Source organism: Scylla paramamosain, chromosome 3 (assembly GCF_035594125.1).
Source record: "Scylla paramamosain isolate STU-SP2022 chromosome 3, ASM3559412v1, whole genome shotgun sequence".
Lineage (NCBI taxonomy): Eukaryota > Metazoa > Arthropoda > Malacostraca > Decapoda > Portunidae > Scylla > Scylla paramamosain.
In genome coordinates this window covers 6,489,874-6,503,955 of record NC_087153.1, presented here as the reverse complement: position 1 = coordinate 6,503,955, position 14,082 = coordinate 6,489,874, and the positions used below count along the sequence as shown (strand labels likewise).

Sequence of the window (14,082 nt, the reverse complement as noted above, 5' to 3'; positions counted from 1 at the left end):
TTATAATCCACACCTTTGTGAAATTACTGAAGATACCTAGTAAGATATCTTATGAAAACTGAGTAAGCAGTTGAAAAATCTTGGGACCTCAGACTTAAAATATTAAGGACATATTTGTCCTCAAATCAGTAGAAACAGGTATGAGTACTATGGAAAGATATTCATTTAGTTTTTACAAGCTTCAGCAGTATCAAAACACTTGGTCAACTGTCATTAAATTTTTACCAAGCAAGCAAGCAAATAATAAGATAAACTTTTCACCAAAATTCCCATCAATCTTGTGATAGAAAGAAAACCTAGAAACTAAGCAGCACACCCAAACATGCAATGTTGAAGGGGGGAAAAAAAAAAAAAAAAAAAAAAAAAAAAAAAAAAAAAAATCTAATGATTTCAAGCAGTTTCCCATACAATCAGCAGTCCCAAGCATACAATGAGTGCTTCTTTTCAGTGAGAAATTCTTGGAAAGCAATCAAAGGTACGTGCTAGCACGATGATTGAGGTCTGTCTTACTTCCGTTCACTCTGTAACTGGTCTTTTCTTTTCTTCATTTCATAAAAGACTTTGTTGTGTTCATCAATACTCTGTCTGTAGTTCTCTGTATCTGTAGATAACTCCTGCAATGAGCAAAATCAAAGTTAAGGAACAATAAAATGTTTCCTATAATCCAATCAAATCATCTTATCTATCAATCCCATAGGGTATACATAATTGAAGGTAATTAAGTTATTTGTGGCACATCCACTGCAATGATAAGATAAAATTCAACAGATACAACTTTATACATAAACACTATGCAACAAATGAGTAGGGATCTCTTCATCACTGAAATTGTACTTCTGCCATAAAACTTATTGTTTATTCATTAAAATACAAATACCTGTTAGATTAACAACATGCTCCCCTCTCCCCCACTCAAAAAAAAAAAAGGGTCTTACCATAAGTAACATTTCATCCATTAAACAAACACATTTTAAATCTGTCACCTTTCTCAGCTTCTTTTAAATCTGTCACCTTTCTCAGCTTCTTTTTTGAGACTGCATTTCCAATATCTTCTATGTCTAGATCTGCTAAAACCTATTTCATGCATTTCCTACCTCAACTTTTGAAACAAGTTGTGTTCTGCGCTCGCTATCGCGGACAATTTCATCTTCCAGTCGCTGAATTTGATCCTGCTTGGACTTGACAGCCTTGTTGAGAGACCTGAGCAGAACAAGAGGGAAGAAGGCGGGGAGGGAAGGAGAGGGAAGAGAAGGAAGGACCAATGGCATAAATTCTTCAATGTTGCTGCTAAGGATGTGTGATGAAGTGGATGATATGAATGACATGATTATCAAAGCTGCAGATTGATGACTGATCAAAGCGAACTCCTGAATGTAGGTGCTCCAGTGAAGGAAAAGGATGGAGCATATTTAGGAAGAAAAATAAAACAAAATAAAATAAAAATAAATAAATAAAAAATAAAAATAAAAAGTAATGAAAATTTGTGAACATCAGGATGAGAAAGGAGAAGAAATATGGTAGGATTTACTATAAAATATAGGAGTGGGTTTAACAGGAACACTTACTCTTCTGCTAGTAAGTTGGTCTCGAAAGAAATAAGCAAAACCGTTTTAAGTTGCACAGCAATGGATATAATTCAAAGCCACCGTGCACAATTATTTTGAAGCACATCAAGACATCAATCAAAGCAGTACTCAATCCTTCCATTCTTTACATTCTGCAGGATACCCAAGACACCAACAAGCTGGAAATAAAGCTTAACTTGTTAGACCACATGCTCTACATGCCCAGCATAAAGTAAATTGTGCACAAAGCATATAGCATTCTTACACAACAAAAGCATATTTTGTTTTCTTCCATGTATAAATATTAGTCCGTGCATTAAAAGTTGAACCATAAGGAAAAGGCATCCAGCAACATGACCTTCACACACTTACCTTGTACAATGTGACAAGTTTCCAAATGACTTTTGGGGGCCAACCATTACTTACAGAAGCCATTCCTGTTTAGATACATCTGCAACTAATAATTCCAAGTTCTCATACTTACAGGACTAATTCTTTTAAATGCTCTTTTGTAAATAAGTGCTGGCCCAATTTTTCCCTTAAATCATAACATCTAGTGACTATAAATAGTAACTTAAAACAGGACACCAATCCCTGGATCCTCAATGTGAGGATAAAGGAAGCCATGCAGTGAGACCATAGTTCTATATCTCTTTCTCCTGACATTACTCTGGGGGGAAAATACCAACCTGTAAGCGTTTCTCTAATTCTTTGTTCCGATCCCCATCTCGATTTATCTCCTCATCAAGGCGTCTGATTTGGTCCTTTTTTTCACCCATCGCGCGTTCTATCGATCTGCAACAGGGAAGAAGAAAGGGACTAGAAATACACTGCCTCTTGTATGGGCCTTGCATCTCTTTCTCTCTGGCACCAAACCCCAATTACAGGGGAGGGCGAGAACTTTGCTCTCTCAAGTAGTTCATGGAAAATCTTTGTACTGATGAACGCATGTATGAACGCTTAAGTCCCTTTCTCCAACCCTTTCAGACCATGGGCGCACATTCTCATAATTCAATTAAAAACTAATTTTCAAAACTACCTATTGGGGGTAAGGATGCGTTTTCTGACTAACCTTTGTTTGAGCCTTGAACAGTATTTGAATACGAATTCAAATTCCAAAAGGGCAGGGAACCCATCTGGAGTTCATTCAACAGCTGTCTACTCCATCATAGTGAGGAATTTCTTATTATTATAGTGCAATGTCCATCAATAATGCCTCCGGATTCCTACCACTTTCATTCAGTATGGAATACTATGTATGGCAAAAACAGAAGACAAAGCACATTATTCCATGGTCACAATAATTGTGGGCCTGAGGTGTGTATCCCTCAGCAATGGAGTACCAGTAAGAGATTGACCACTTGACAATTGTGGTGTTTTTATATTCAGTGAACAACTATCAATGATTAGGCTCATCAAAGATCAACAGACCATTCTGCCGCATCCATCACGGTTCTGCAAGGCGATAAAGCACACAACAACGAAGACCCCCAAAAGGTTGTTTTCTTTGACCTTTAAACTGGATGCAACATAATAATCTAGTTCATATTTTACAAAGAAATAACTGATCCCTTACTTTCCCTATCTGTTGCTGAAAGGGCTGAAAAATTGGGGAATGGACAAAGCACAAGCCCACAAGACAAGGACATAACAAGTACATGGCAAGTCAAATCCATTCTGAATACCTAAGAGGATAGAAGCAATAAAGCACATGCAAGAAGTCATGCAAACAAAGCAAGCAGAAGGATTTACTACATCTACTTAGAACTAAAATTATGGCATGTATATGAAATTGAAACATCTTACCTGCTCAGTGATAATGATCACATGAGATGAATCTGGCTGGTCTTCCTAAGATGAAGCCTTAATAGTAATGTCATGACTCCTAGGTTTGACAAGAGCAATTAATTTCCTGTACTGATTTAACAAATGTTCAGTATCTTAACACAAGTCAAACAAAAATGTTGTTAATCTGTTTACTTTACATACAAATCTTTGGATCTCCTTTACTACAGGGGATGGAATTAACCAAGAAATTACACATCCTTACTTCAGTGCTACAAAGCTAATCTCAATCTACATAACCACACCAAACACATGAATTTCCCTATGTTCTAAAGCTACTGCACAAATACCTACATTATATGTACTTTCAGAACACAGAATTTGGAACACTTGCCAGCGTAAAAAAAAAAAAATTATATATATATATATATATATATATATATATATATATATATATATATATATATATATATATATATATATATAAACAAATAAAAATAAAACAAATTAATTAAATAAATAAATAAATAAATAAATAAAACTCCACTGCAATACTTTGATGACCAATGCATCAACAATGTGTATCATGTGCAATTTAGTTATACACAACATGAAAAGCAAATTTTTGAAGACTAACATGATCAGATACCTACATTTCTCCAATATCAACAAGTGATTATCATTATTGTTCTACAGTAGGAGTGAGAGCTCAATCTCCTCCACTTAAATTTGTTATGCCTGTTTATTTCAGGCAACACCAACAAAACTTCTAATCTCTATTTCAGGCAACACCAACAAAACTTCTCATCTATTTTGTCCTATCTGATCTGACAATCAGTGCATCAAGGCCCTGATTGTGTGGATTAGACCATCTCTGGTCACTTCTAACACAAACCTGATAAACAGGCACACAATGGAGGGGAGGAATGTTGATGTTCTGCTCTTGCAGGATGACTGGTCTGCTCATGCCACACTGTAACATCATAACTCCCTTGACTTGTCCCATAGTTATTCTCTGCTCACTAAATAATAACCACATGAAAAGAGATGAACCAAAGTTCTTTCCACACTTAAGATCTCTCAGCTATGAGCTGGACATGGATGCCACTAAGCTTTCAAACCAATAACATGGTGCAGTGCAGCCAACTGCATCCTCAGCTAAGATATTCTGGATTCCATCTCATATCCACATCCCTGTCCATCCAGCATAAGAACAGTGATGGGAGTTCAGGAATGTGTCCAACCTTCTAAGGTGGTGGTCTTGCACCTGTCTTAACAGGAAGCTTAAAGGATGCAAATACAAGACACCCAGCCCAGCTTTAGCTAAAAGACAGCATACTTGGATTGCACAGTAGGAAAAGATACCATCAGACATGATATGCAAATCATTAAGAAAATAAAGACATATGCAAATCATTACGAAAATAGATTCAGGATACTTTTGCTACAAGTTTATCTGCAGATAGGCTGCCAGTAATGGTTGTAGCTCACAATCACCCCAATGCTCCAACCTCAAGAACTCTGATCAAACAAAATGCCCTTTTACATATGAATAATACAGGATATAACAAAATGTTGTAGCTGGTGTGTGTGTGTGTGTGTGTGTGTGTGTGTGTGTGTGTGTGTGTGTGTGTGTGTGTGTGTGTGTGTGTGTGTGTGTGTGTGTGTGTGTGTGTGTGTGCGTGTGTGTGGGGTTAGTGGTTGTGGTGGTGAGAGTAAACTGTGTCAGTGCACATGCAGTTCAACTGCTAACACTGCTGCACATACAAACAAACATTAACTCTATGACTCCACATTTTACTCAAAAGCATTTAGTGTGCCAAAATTATTTGTTTCATGACTCATTTGGATATTTTTAGAATAAAAGTGCACTTGTATGTTCATGGACTAGTCAATTAACTTACGGCTCTCACTGTATTTAGTGTTTTCCCCAAAGTTAAGTTGTCTGATCTAAGAATGTATAAACTTAGATTTTAAGAACAGATTGCTAGCAAAACATAAGACTCAAAATTAAGAGAGAATACAAAGCACAGTGAATTGAGTGCAGATTACATGACTTTTAAACACAACTATACTGTACATTTTTTTTTATTATTATTTTTTCCCCTAACAATAAAATGTTATTCTAGTCTGGTAACAGAAATGATAAAAAAAAAAAAAAAAAAAAAGTTAAAAGAAAGTGAAAGTTGGGATTGAAGGAAATGCTACAAAAACCGTAACACACACATTAGTAACTGAAACTATGATTTAAGAAGCTCACTTTAAGATGAAGTGTTTCACACAATCACAATACAAAAAGTACAGGAATGAGAAACTGAATAAAGGCAAGAGGGAAAATTAAATAAGTGTATTATTAACTTTGGGTAAAGAGGTGATATGCTGTAAGCCATCACACAGAAAGCCACAAATGAATTACAGCTGCTTACCATCTCGTGGTGTGATGATTATACCATAAGGAGATGGATGATGTAACACTAAATTTATTACAAAAAGAAGGTTGACCAGTCTAACTGCTACCTCACACATGAAAACAGGATATTGATGAATGCAAGGAAAGTAACTGCATAAGATCTGAACCAGTCTGATATGAATGCAGAACTAAGGTATCACTAATAAATTTCAATGTATATTAAGGACCTCAAACAGCATTGGTCAGAATTTCTTACTACATAGCAAGTCAGAGCTATTCTTGAATACCACTGGATACTACCAGAATAAGAGGGATTTGTGAAAGATGTGGGACACTGAGGGAATCAGACTATAAAGTAATGGAAATAAAAGGAAAGAATTATATGAACTCAATGATATTGTATGCTTACATTCCTGTACCCATAGTTATAGTTTGTTTACCAAATGAAAGTACCATTAGTATATTTAGAAAAACTTGAGTCTCTTTATAAAACCATGACATCAAGAGCAAACTATCACAAATTGTCATATGTTCCTGGCAACAATAAAGCTTACAATTAGATACCATAAACATGTATACATATTTGCAGACTGTTATCATCAGTCTTTTTACTTCATATACAAGTTATTATTTTTTTCTCTTTCTACTAGCTTAAGACGCATACAAGACTATATACAAAGTTAAATGTCATCTAATTCAGCTTCTTTCATACATATCAACACAAATAATCAACACTACACATCTGAGGTATTCATTTAATATCATATTAAAAATTGGCCTGTCTGAAGACCTCATCACAGTAATCATAAACATGTTTCCCAGTAACAATGTTGTGCAGTATTAAGGCCAGTCAATTACTAATTCAGTAAAGCTAAGCAAGACAAGATTAACTCCACAATGCAAAGGCAAGTATTCAAAGGTTGTTTTACCACCATGATTCAATGAATTCAAGTTACTGGCTTCATTATGAGCACACATCTTTATTGGATAAGAATAGATTAACTTATGGAGAGAGAGAGAGAGAGAGAGAGAGAGAGAGAGAGAGAGAGAGAGAGAGAGAGAGAGAGAGAGAGAGAGAGAGAGAGAGAGAGAGAGAGAAATACATACCAATATAAAAATAAATGAATAAAATAAAAATAAATATATAAACCTAAATAAATAAAATATAGCCCATGCATGCATTTTCTTGAATAGGACCACATCAATATGACAAATACTGAAGCTTTTACTCATTAACGTAGTACGGAATACTTTTTAATGTTGACATTCCCCGAACTGATCAGCTAATCTCACCAAATGAGGGAGAACCTGCAATTGATGTCCCAAACGCCACTTAACCATTTGTGTGTTAACAATTATCCTCTTTTCATTTTACCATGCCTACTCTCATTTCCTAGCACCATATACCTCTTGCATCTAATGTCCTATTCATACTGCCTAGCTATTCTATTTATTGTATTCACCAATTACTTTTTCCATTGTCGCTCCATATCCAAACCACCACTCCCTATTTGACTCAATCATTTTCCCTCCAATATCAGTTCCACTTTTAATTTCTTTATTTCTTCCTTGCTGCATACCCATGCATTCCTCAGATATCTCATTCCCACTATACTTAATCTTTTCCCTCCTGCTCCCACATCAGTATTTCAGCTCTATAGATGTCAAACACTACTTACAAACTTCCTTACAAGGAAAATAATATTGTATTTTAGTATACCACATTTACCATCAGATTCAGGTGTATGACTCGGTAGCTGTTATTCAATGAACATATCATTCATGAAGGAAACAAAGCATTGTCCTAACTGCATTTACCATATTTGTTTGTACATGGCAATTCATTAAATATAACAAAATAATAAATATTCTAATGAATTCCCTCAGTACAAATAAATACAGTACTGTTAAGAAAAACAGAAGCTGCATGAGATGCAAAGACAGGAAATTGGACATACTGATGTCCTTGTTCATGTTATATTGTTATTCAAAAAGGCAAGATGCATCTTTATAAGGGTCAGCCATTGTTACTTGAGTCACAATGTCAAGTGCAAATTGTTTGCCAATTCCTCTACTCTCTCTTAAGTCCCCCCACTTAATATTTCCTATCTTCCTTTCTTCCTCTACCTACAAACTCACACTCAACATTCCACTTCAAAATATTTAAGTCTTAAAACAACTATCCAAACCAGCCAGTGAAGCTGAAAGTTGTAATTTTAAAACCTTCTCCACACAAAGACATGGGATATAAAACAAATAAGGAGAAAATCTTCCCTAAGTATTGCTAATTGATACTGAAGTACAATGACTTAAATATTTAGATGAAATTTCAATTACATGAACTTACAAAGTTCTATTCTATAACAGCATCAGGGCACCAAACCAGCACACAACTCTTAGCATGTATATTTATGAATAACCTATAGTAAGGGAGATCCAAATATCCAAATAAATGGTATCCTGTTATAAAAGTTGTATTCAGACAGGATACAATTACACTTACTTACCAACTGTAATGAATGTGATGCTGTTAGTAAAGAAAAGGAAACTGCAGAATGTAGATAACTGTTCTCTCTCTCTCTTTTTTTTTTTTTTTTTTTACTAGGCCATTACAAACTGTTATTTTAAGAAACATTCAACTTTGTTTCTTATAATGACATCAAAAATTTTAGTTACTGCAGTGATACTACAGGCAGTTATGTCACACAATGCATGTAAATGAGAGAAAAAAAAATGCATGAATGATAAGGCACTGTGATAATGTTGTCTATGAATTACAAACACACACACACACACACACACACACAAAAAAAAAAAAAAAAAAAAAAAAAAAAAAAAAAAAACATGCAAATGAAATCTGGCATGCATAGAGATATCAGATTTTGGGAATGCTATGGTATTAGAGGTAATGTTATGTAAACTCTGAAATTAAAGTTAGACTCAGAAATACAACACACAGCTAGATAGAAACTACAGAGAATAGAATGGAAACGGAAACTTAAGACATCATAATACATTAAACATGATAATAATGATGATGGTGATGGAGAAATGCAATTAACACATAACAAAAAATATGTGAATTAAGTTGTTCAACTATTTAGAAATACAGACATATCTGCAACTTCTCAAAATGTGTGTTTACCATGTTTTGGAATACTGAGCCTGAATGTCTTTATGTAATGTTTTCCTTAGAAGCATCATGGAAACAGTGAAAAATTAATTTGGAGATGGGGCACACTGGTCACAATAGGCCAACGCCAGGTATTGAACCTGACAGGACACTTGCAGTAAATAAGAGTCCAACACACGCCTAGTTAGACCAAGAGCCCCAGTTGATTTTAGTAGTCTCAACTGTCCTGTCACTGCACTGTAATCACTTCTAATCCATTTTAAGTGAATGAGTGAGTGTGTGTGTGTGTGTGTGTGTGTGTGTGTGTGTGTGTGTGTGTGTGTGTGTGCAATTCTCATTAAGAAATTAAATAAATAAATAATTAAATAAATAATACATCTTTCTTAGACTGACATCAACTTACTTTGCTTTGAAATTAAAATTAAAACTAGTCATGATGGTAAAATAAATTCACAAAAGCATTATGAAAATATGCCTGGAAAACACTCTTTATTATCAAAATCCTTCTCATACTAACAATACGTTGAAGCAATGCTGCACAAATTTCCTATCCTCTAAAATGCCCATTTTGTTAATTATACATATGAATCCTATAATGAAGATCAACTGCACAAAACTGACAATCAATTATACATATGGCAATATATTCAGATCAAGTCTCCAGTACTGCTTCATCATTTCCATTTCTTTTATATTTTATTGTTTTGGTGTCCTTGGATCCAGCAGTTGCTTCAATTCCATTTCAGACAATTAATGTAAAGAAAACGTTTTCCCACCTAAGCTTAATAAATTTTCAGTAGAAAAAAACATACCTTCCAGTAATGACTGCTGAGCAACATTAAATAGATACTGAAAGGTGAAAAGTGTAGAGCACTCATGTGAAACATTATCCTTCACTAAATACTTGTTTCAAGAAGTATCTCTGATTCAAAATACTATTCTCTCTTTCCTAACAATTGCCACTCCATAATTAGACTATCTTCTAAGATATAGTATTGTTCACAGAATTAAATTTTGTATCTATGAGAGAATACAGTTCTTTAAAAGAAATTTCCTTCACTATTTTTTACTTGAGCGTTCATTTGTAGCTGCTAAGCTTTCACACAACAAATTCATAAAATGAGCTTAACAACACTAATTACCAATTACTCATTGGATATCAAATGCCACAAGAGAATTTATCAAATATATATGGATGAAATCTATTTCCAGGAACATGTTCATCGTGCTTAAATTCATTATAATACTCAAATAACTTCATAATTACACAAAAGCATGGTCTTCTAGTAAAATTTCCAGCCCATTCCAAGTATCTAAGATTTTACCATCATGGCCAATTTTTATGTAAATTATTCAGAATGAAGTACAATACTATAATTACAATATAAATCCTTAAAACCTAAGATGAAACATAAAATGCATGGAAATACTCAATGAATTTCATTAAGCATAATAAACATAAAAACTCCAAGTCATTACTTCACTTACATCCACATGCATTCAGAAAACACACACACATTCCACTCTAATTCAATTTCCTCAATAATTTGTGACAGCTAAGTTCGTATTCCTGAACACATTCACCACATTTTTTTATTAAGATGTATCCATTTTATGTGGCTGTATTCTTGTTTTAAGTATCCATGAAGAATTATAATTTCTCATGAAAATTATATAAATATATCAATTCTACTATTTCTGAGGTAACCCAAATAGATAGGAAAAAGGAATTAGAGATGTGAAAGTTGTGAATAGTGTATAACATGGAAGTACAATAGGAAGATGTAAATAAACAGTGACTTTTCTATAATGACTATTCCACTGTTCTCTTCAGTGAGTTTCAACGAACAGCCACCACACTAAATATGGTAGGAAAATGTTACAGGACTATTTTGTCATTATGAAAAATCCAAATAATACTGTAAAATTAATATCCATCAGTACACTCAGTCCCAATCTCTGCTTACATATGAGCATCAAGACCTGCCTAACATTTCCATCGTTCAGCAATAAAGTGCAATGCATATACATGCATGGAGAAAATTTGCTTTTTCTTTCAGTGCAATGTATATACAGGCATGAAAAAAATTTTGTCCTTTTCTTTCATCCCCAGAAGTACTAATTTTTCATAAATTTAGCTATTTACTAAGCCACAACATGAAGGATTTTTTGTGACTGACTCTCAGAACACAGTCTTTGAAAAGAAGTTCAATGTGCATTAAAGTACGTGAAGAACCAGAAAATATAAAATATCAGTCAACTCGCATGACAATCCTCATTCAGTGAGAGATACCATGCCACTAACCATGTTCCAGTAACACAGGGCAGCAACCCTTCAGCACCCACCAGGACTGCTATTTTGAACATTTACTATGTGATTTCACAGCCATTTGGCACAATACAATCTAATTACATCTCAAAACAATTTTCTCTCCTTTTCTGTTCATTTCACCTAATCAAAGTTTATGCTACTTTCTATCCCTCACTCACACAAACACACACACACACACACACATATAAATAAATAAATAAAAATAAAAAGCTGAAAAATGTCAGCAAAAACAATAATGCAACTCATATTCAAATGAAAATAAGCAAAATTTCAATGTTAGCTTTTCTTGGAATAACCAAGACATACCTTAATTCCTTTTGGATCCACTGATCTCGCTGTTCTTTGGAGGTGAATTGACTGCCTCTGCCCTGTTTGGCATACAGTTCCTTTCGTTTCTGATCTTTCAAGGACAGCCTAAAAGGAGAAGATTCATATATAAAATGTTTGTCTAATATGCTGTGCAAGGACTTCCCCCTATTATGCAAACAAAAATCTCTGAAGCTTGCCAACTCTATATTTACTCAATTCCTTTACAAACTTCTGTTGCTTCTACAGATAACAATGCAGTAAACATTTAAATACTTTCCTGCATAACTTTTATAAAGCCAAAAAAAAATTCAAAGCTAAAATTTTTATTAAAGGAGTCCAACACTGCAAACTCAATTTAGCATAATCCTTATGTCTAAGATAATCACTGAGTTGCTCTCTAGTTTGTAGAGTTGAATCTCTACAATACTCACCATACCCTAACTAGCTGAGCAGATGAGCACATCCCAGGTTCATGAACACAAGCAACAGGGAACCACACAGAAGATAAATGATTTCTCCATTCCCCATTTTTTATTTCTAATAACTTTAAATTAAAGTAATGATTTTGAAAACACACTGATAAACTTACTCATGCTGAGCTTCTTCCTCTCTTGCTTTGTTCTCCTCATACTTTGGTCTGATGGCTTCCAGCTCTGCTTCTTTTTGGGCAATGGTGGCTCGCAATTTTTGAAGCTCTTTCTCTGCCCTTTCCTTTGACTTGTTGTCACCCTGCACCTCATCTGCTAGATCCTTAATTGTAAATTCCAACTTGGTCTTTTCCTTTAGTAGCTGCTGCTGTTCCATGTTGAATGTGTCTCTTTCTTCTTTGACCTGGATATTTGAAATTGTCAATCAAAAATTGAACAGCTAGAAATAATTTTACTTTTACATAGACAATTTTTAATTTCATATACCTGGCCCTTTTCCTAAACAAATGAGATGGCATTTGACTGAGAATTGAATGCCTAGCAACATTCAAATCCACATTTGCAAGATCCCTGTAACAGACAGAGCCTTTTAATGAACATTAACATTCTGTAAGACTACTTCAAAATCTATTGGAGCCCCTGGGCTACTACTTTAACAAACTTATTTTTTCATTTTTCATTTCATGAACATACTACTTCAGTACTTCCTGGTCTGCAAACTCCAGAGAACTATACCTTTTTCCACACACTTTCCAGATCTCTTTGTTCATTACTTAAAAACAATTTAATTTCACATCCAAAGTACTTCTCTACTACTTTTCTTCTAGCTCTTTCCTTTCCTTGCAGTCATACAATGCATTTGGTACAAAGTTCTTTAAACAATCACTTTCTTTATTTCCACAGTTAGATCTCTCTTCTCTAAACTCCCCTCAAAGTTCCCAACCTAAGGCTCAGTTGACTCAAATGCATAACCCATTCTTCAAGTCCCCAACTAAATACTGAATTTCTTAAATCAGCCAAGCTCTTTTTTCTCCTCAGTTAACTCAAACTACTACTGTACTCTTCTCTTATTCTGTTTGAATTATGTAAACATAACACTAAATCATGTTTTCTTCATGAACAACTTTAAATTAGCCATTTTAAAAGACATTTTTTCCATCTACATACACAGCATGATTCATATTTATCATCACTAAGCCTATACAATGATGGTATTCTTCTAAAATACCTTTGAAAAATATAATGATGCATTATAAAATACTAAAATTTTTTGAAGGAAAAAAGTTGCTTCCATACTTACTTGTGATAACTTAGACTTTATTTCTTTCATTTCTTTGGACTGTGTTTTGATTGATTCTTGAGCTTTCTGAAGTTGTTGTCTTAACTGCTCCTGCTCAGCACCAGAATTCTTGCGTTGGTTTTCCATCTGTAAAAAAAAATAAATAAATAAATAAATAAATAAATAAATAAATAAATAAATAAATAAATAAAATAAAAATAAATAAAAATAATAATAATAATAATAATAAAACAAATAAATGAAATAACCCAAATGAACCAATATTAATACTTCTCTGATATCTTGGTATTAATTAGCCTATGTAGTTCACATTAACCAATAATCAAAAGACTCCAATAATTTTTTTTAAATGAAATGGCATTAGTTATAATTTGGTGACAGGATACATTTAAATTTTGTAAAAATTGAGAAGGGCCACCTATTTCCAAGGAACCTATATACCCACAAAAAAAATGTTTTCCTGACTCTAAACTTCTACCACCCATCTGCATCCCCCACCCCCCTAACTTCTCTACATAAACATTCAATAAGTATATAAAAAGACGTGAGTTTCAGACTTACATCATCCAGCTTTTTTCTGGTTTCTTTCAGCTCACGATCATGAATGGTGTACTCAAGTGCTCTGCGCATTTTGTCATACTTCTGGTATTCCTTTAGCTCTTCTTTCTCCTCTTCCAAGGTCTTCAATCTATCTTCAATTGTCCGAAGGAATTCTTCAATTTTTTCCCTCTTGCTTTGTGTTTCTGTAAATTATATTACTTAAAATTATGCACAGGTATAGGGAACAATAAACTATAAGTCATCCTGAATATGTAAAAGG

General features: G+C 34.0%; 1 protein-coding gene across 1 annotated transcript in view; it reads right to left on the bottom strand.

Annotated features, from left to right (window-relative positions):
- LOC135089663 (structural maintenance of chromosomes protein 3-like) overlaps nt 1–14,082 on the bottom strand; it is a 37,906-nt gene that overhangs the window by 14,358 nt on the left and 9,466 nt on the right. The window contains 6 exon segments of the mRNA XM_063985560.1: nt 511–614; nt 1,095–1,200; nt 11,532–11,639; nt 12,124–12,365; nt 13,263–13,388; nt 13,824–14,005. Of these exon segments, the coding sequence (XP_063841630.1) occupies nt 511–614; nt 1,095–1,200; nt 11,532–11,639; nt 12,124–12,365; nt 13,263–13,388; nt 13,824–14,005 (868 nt within the window).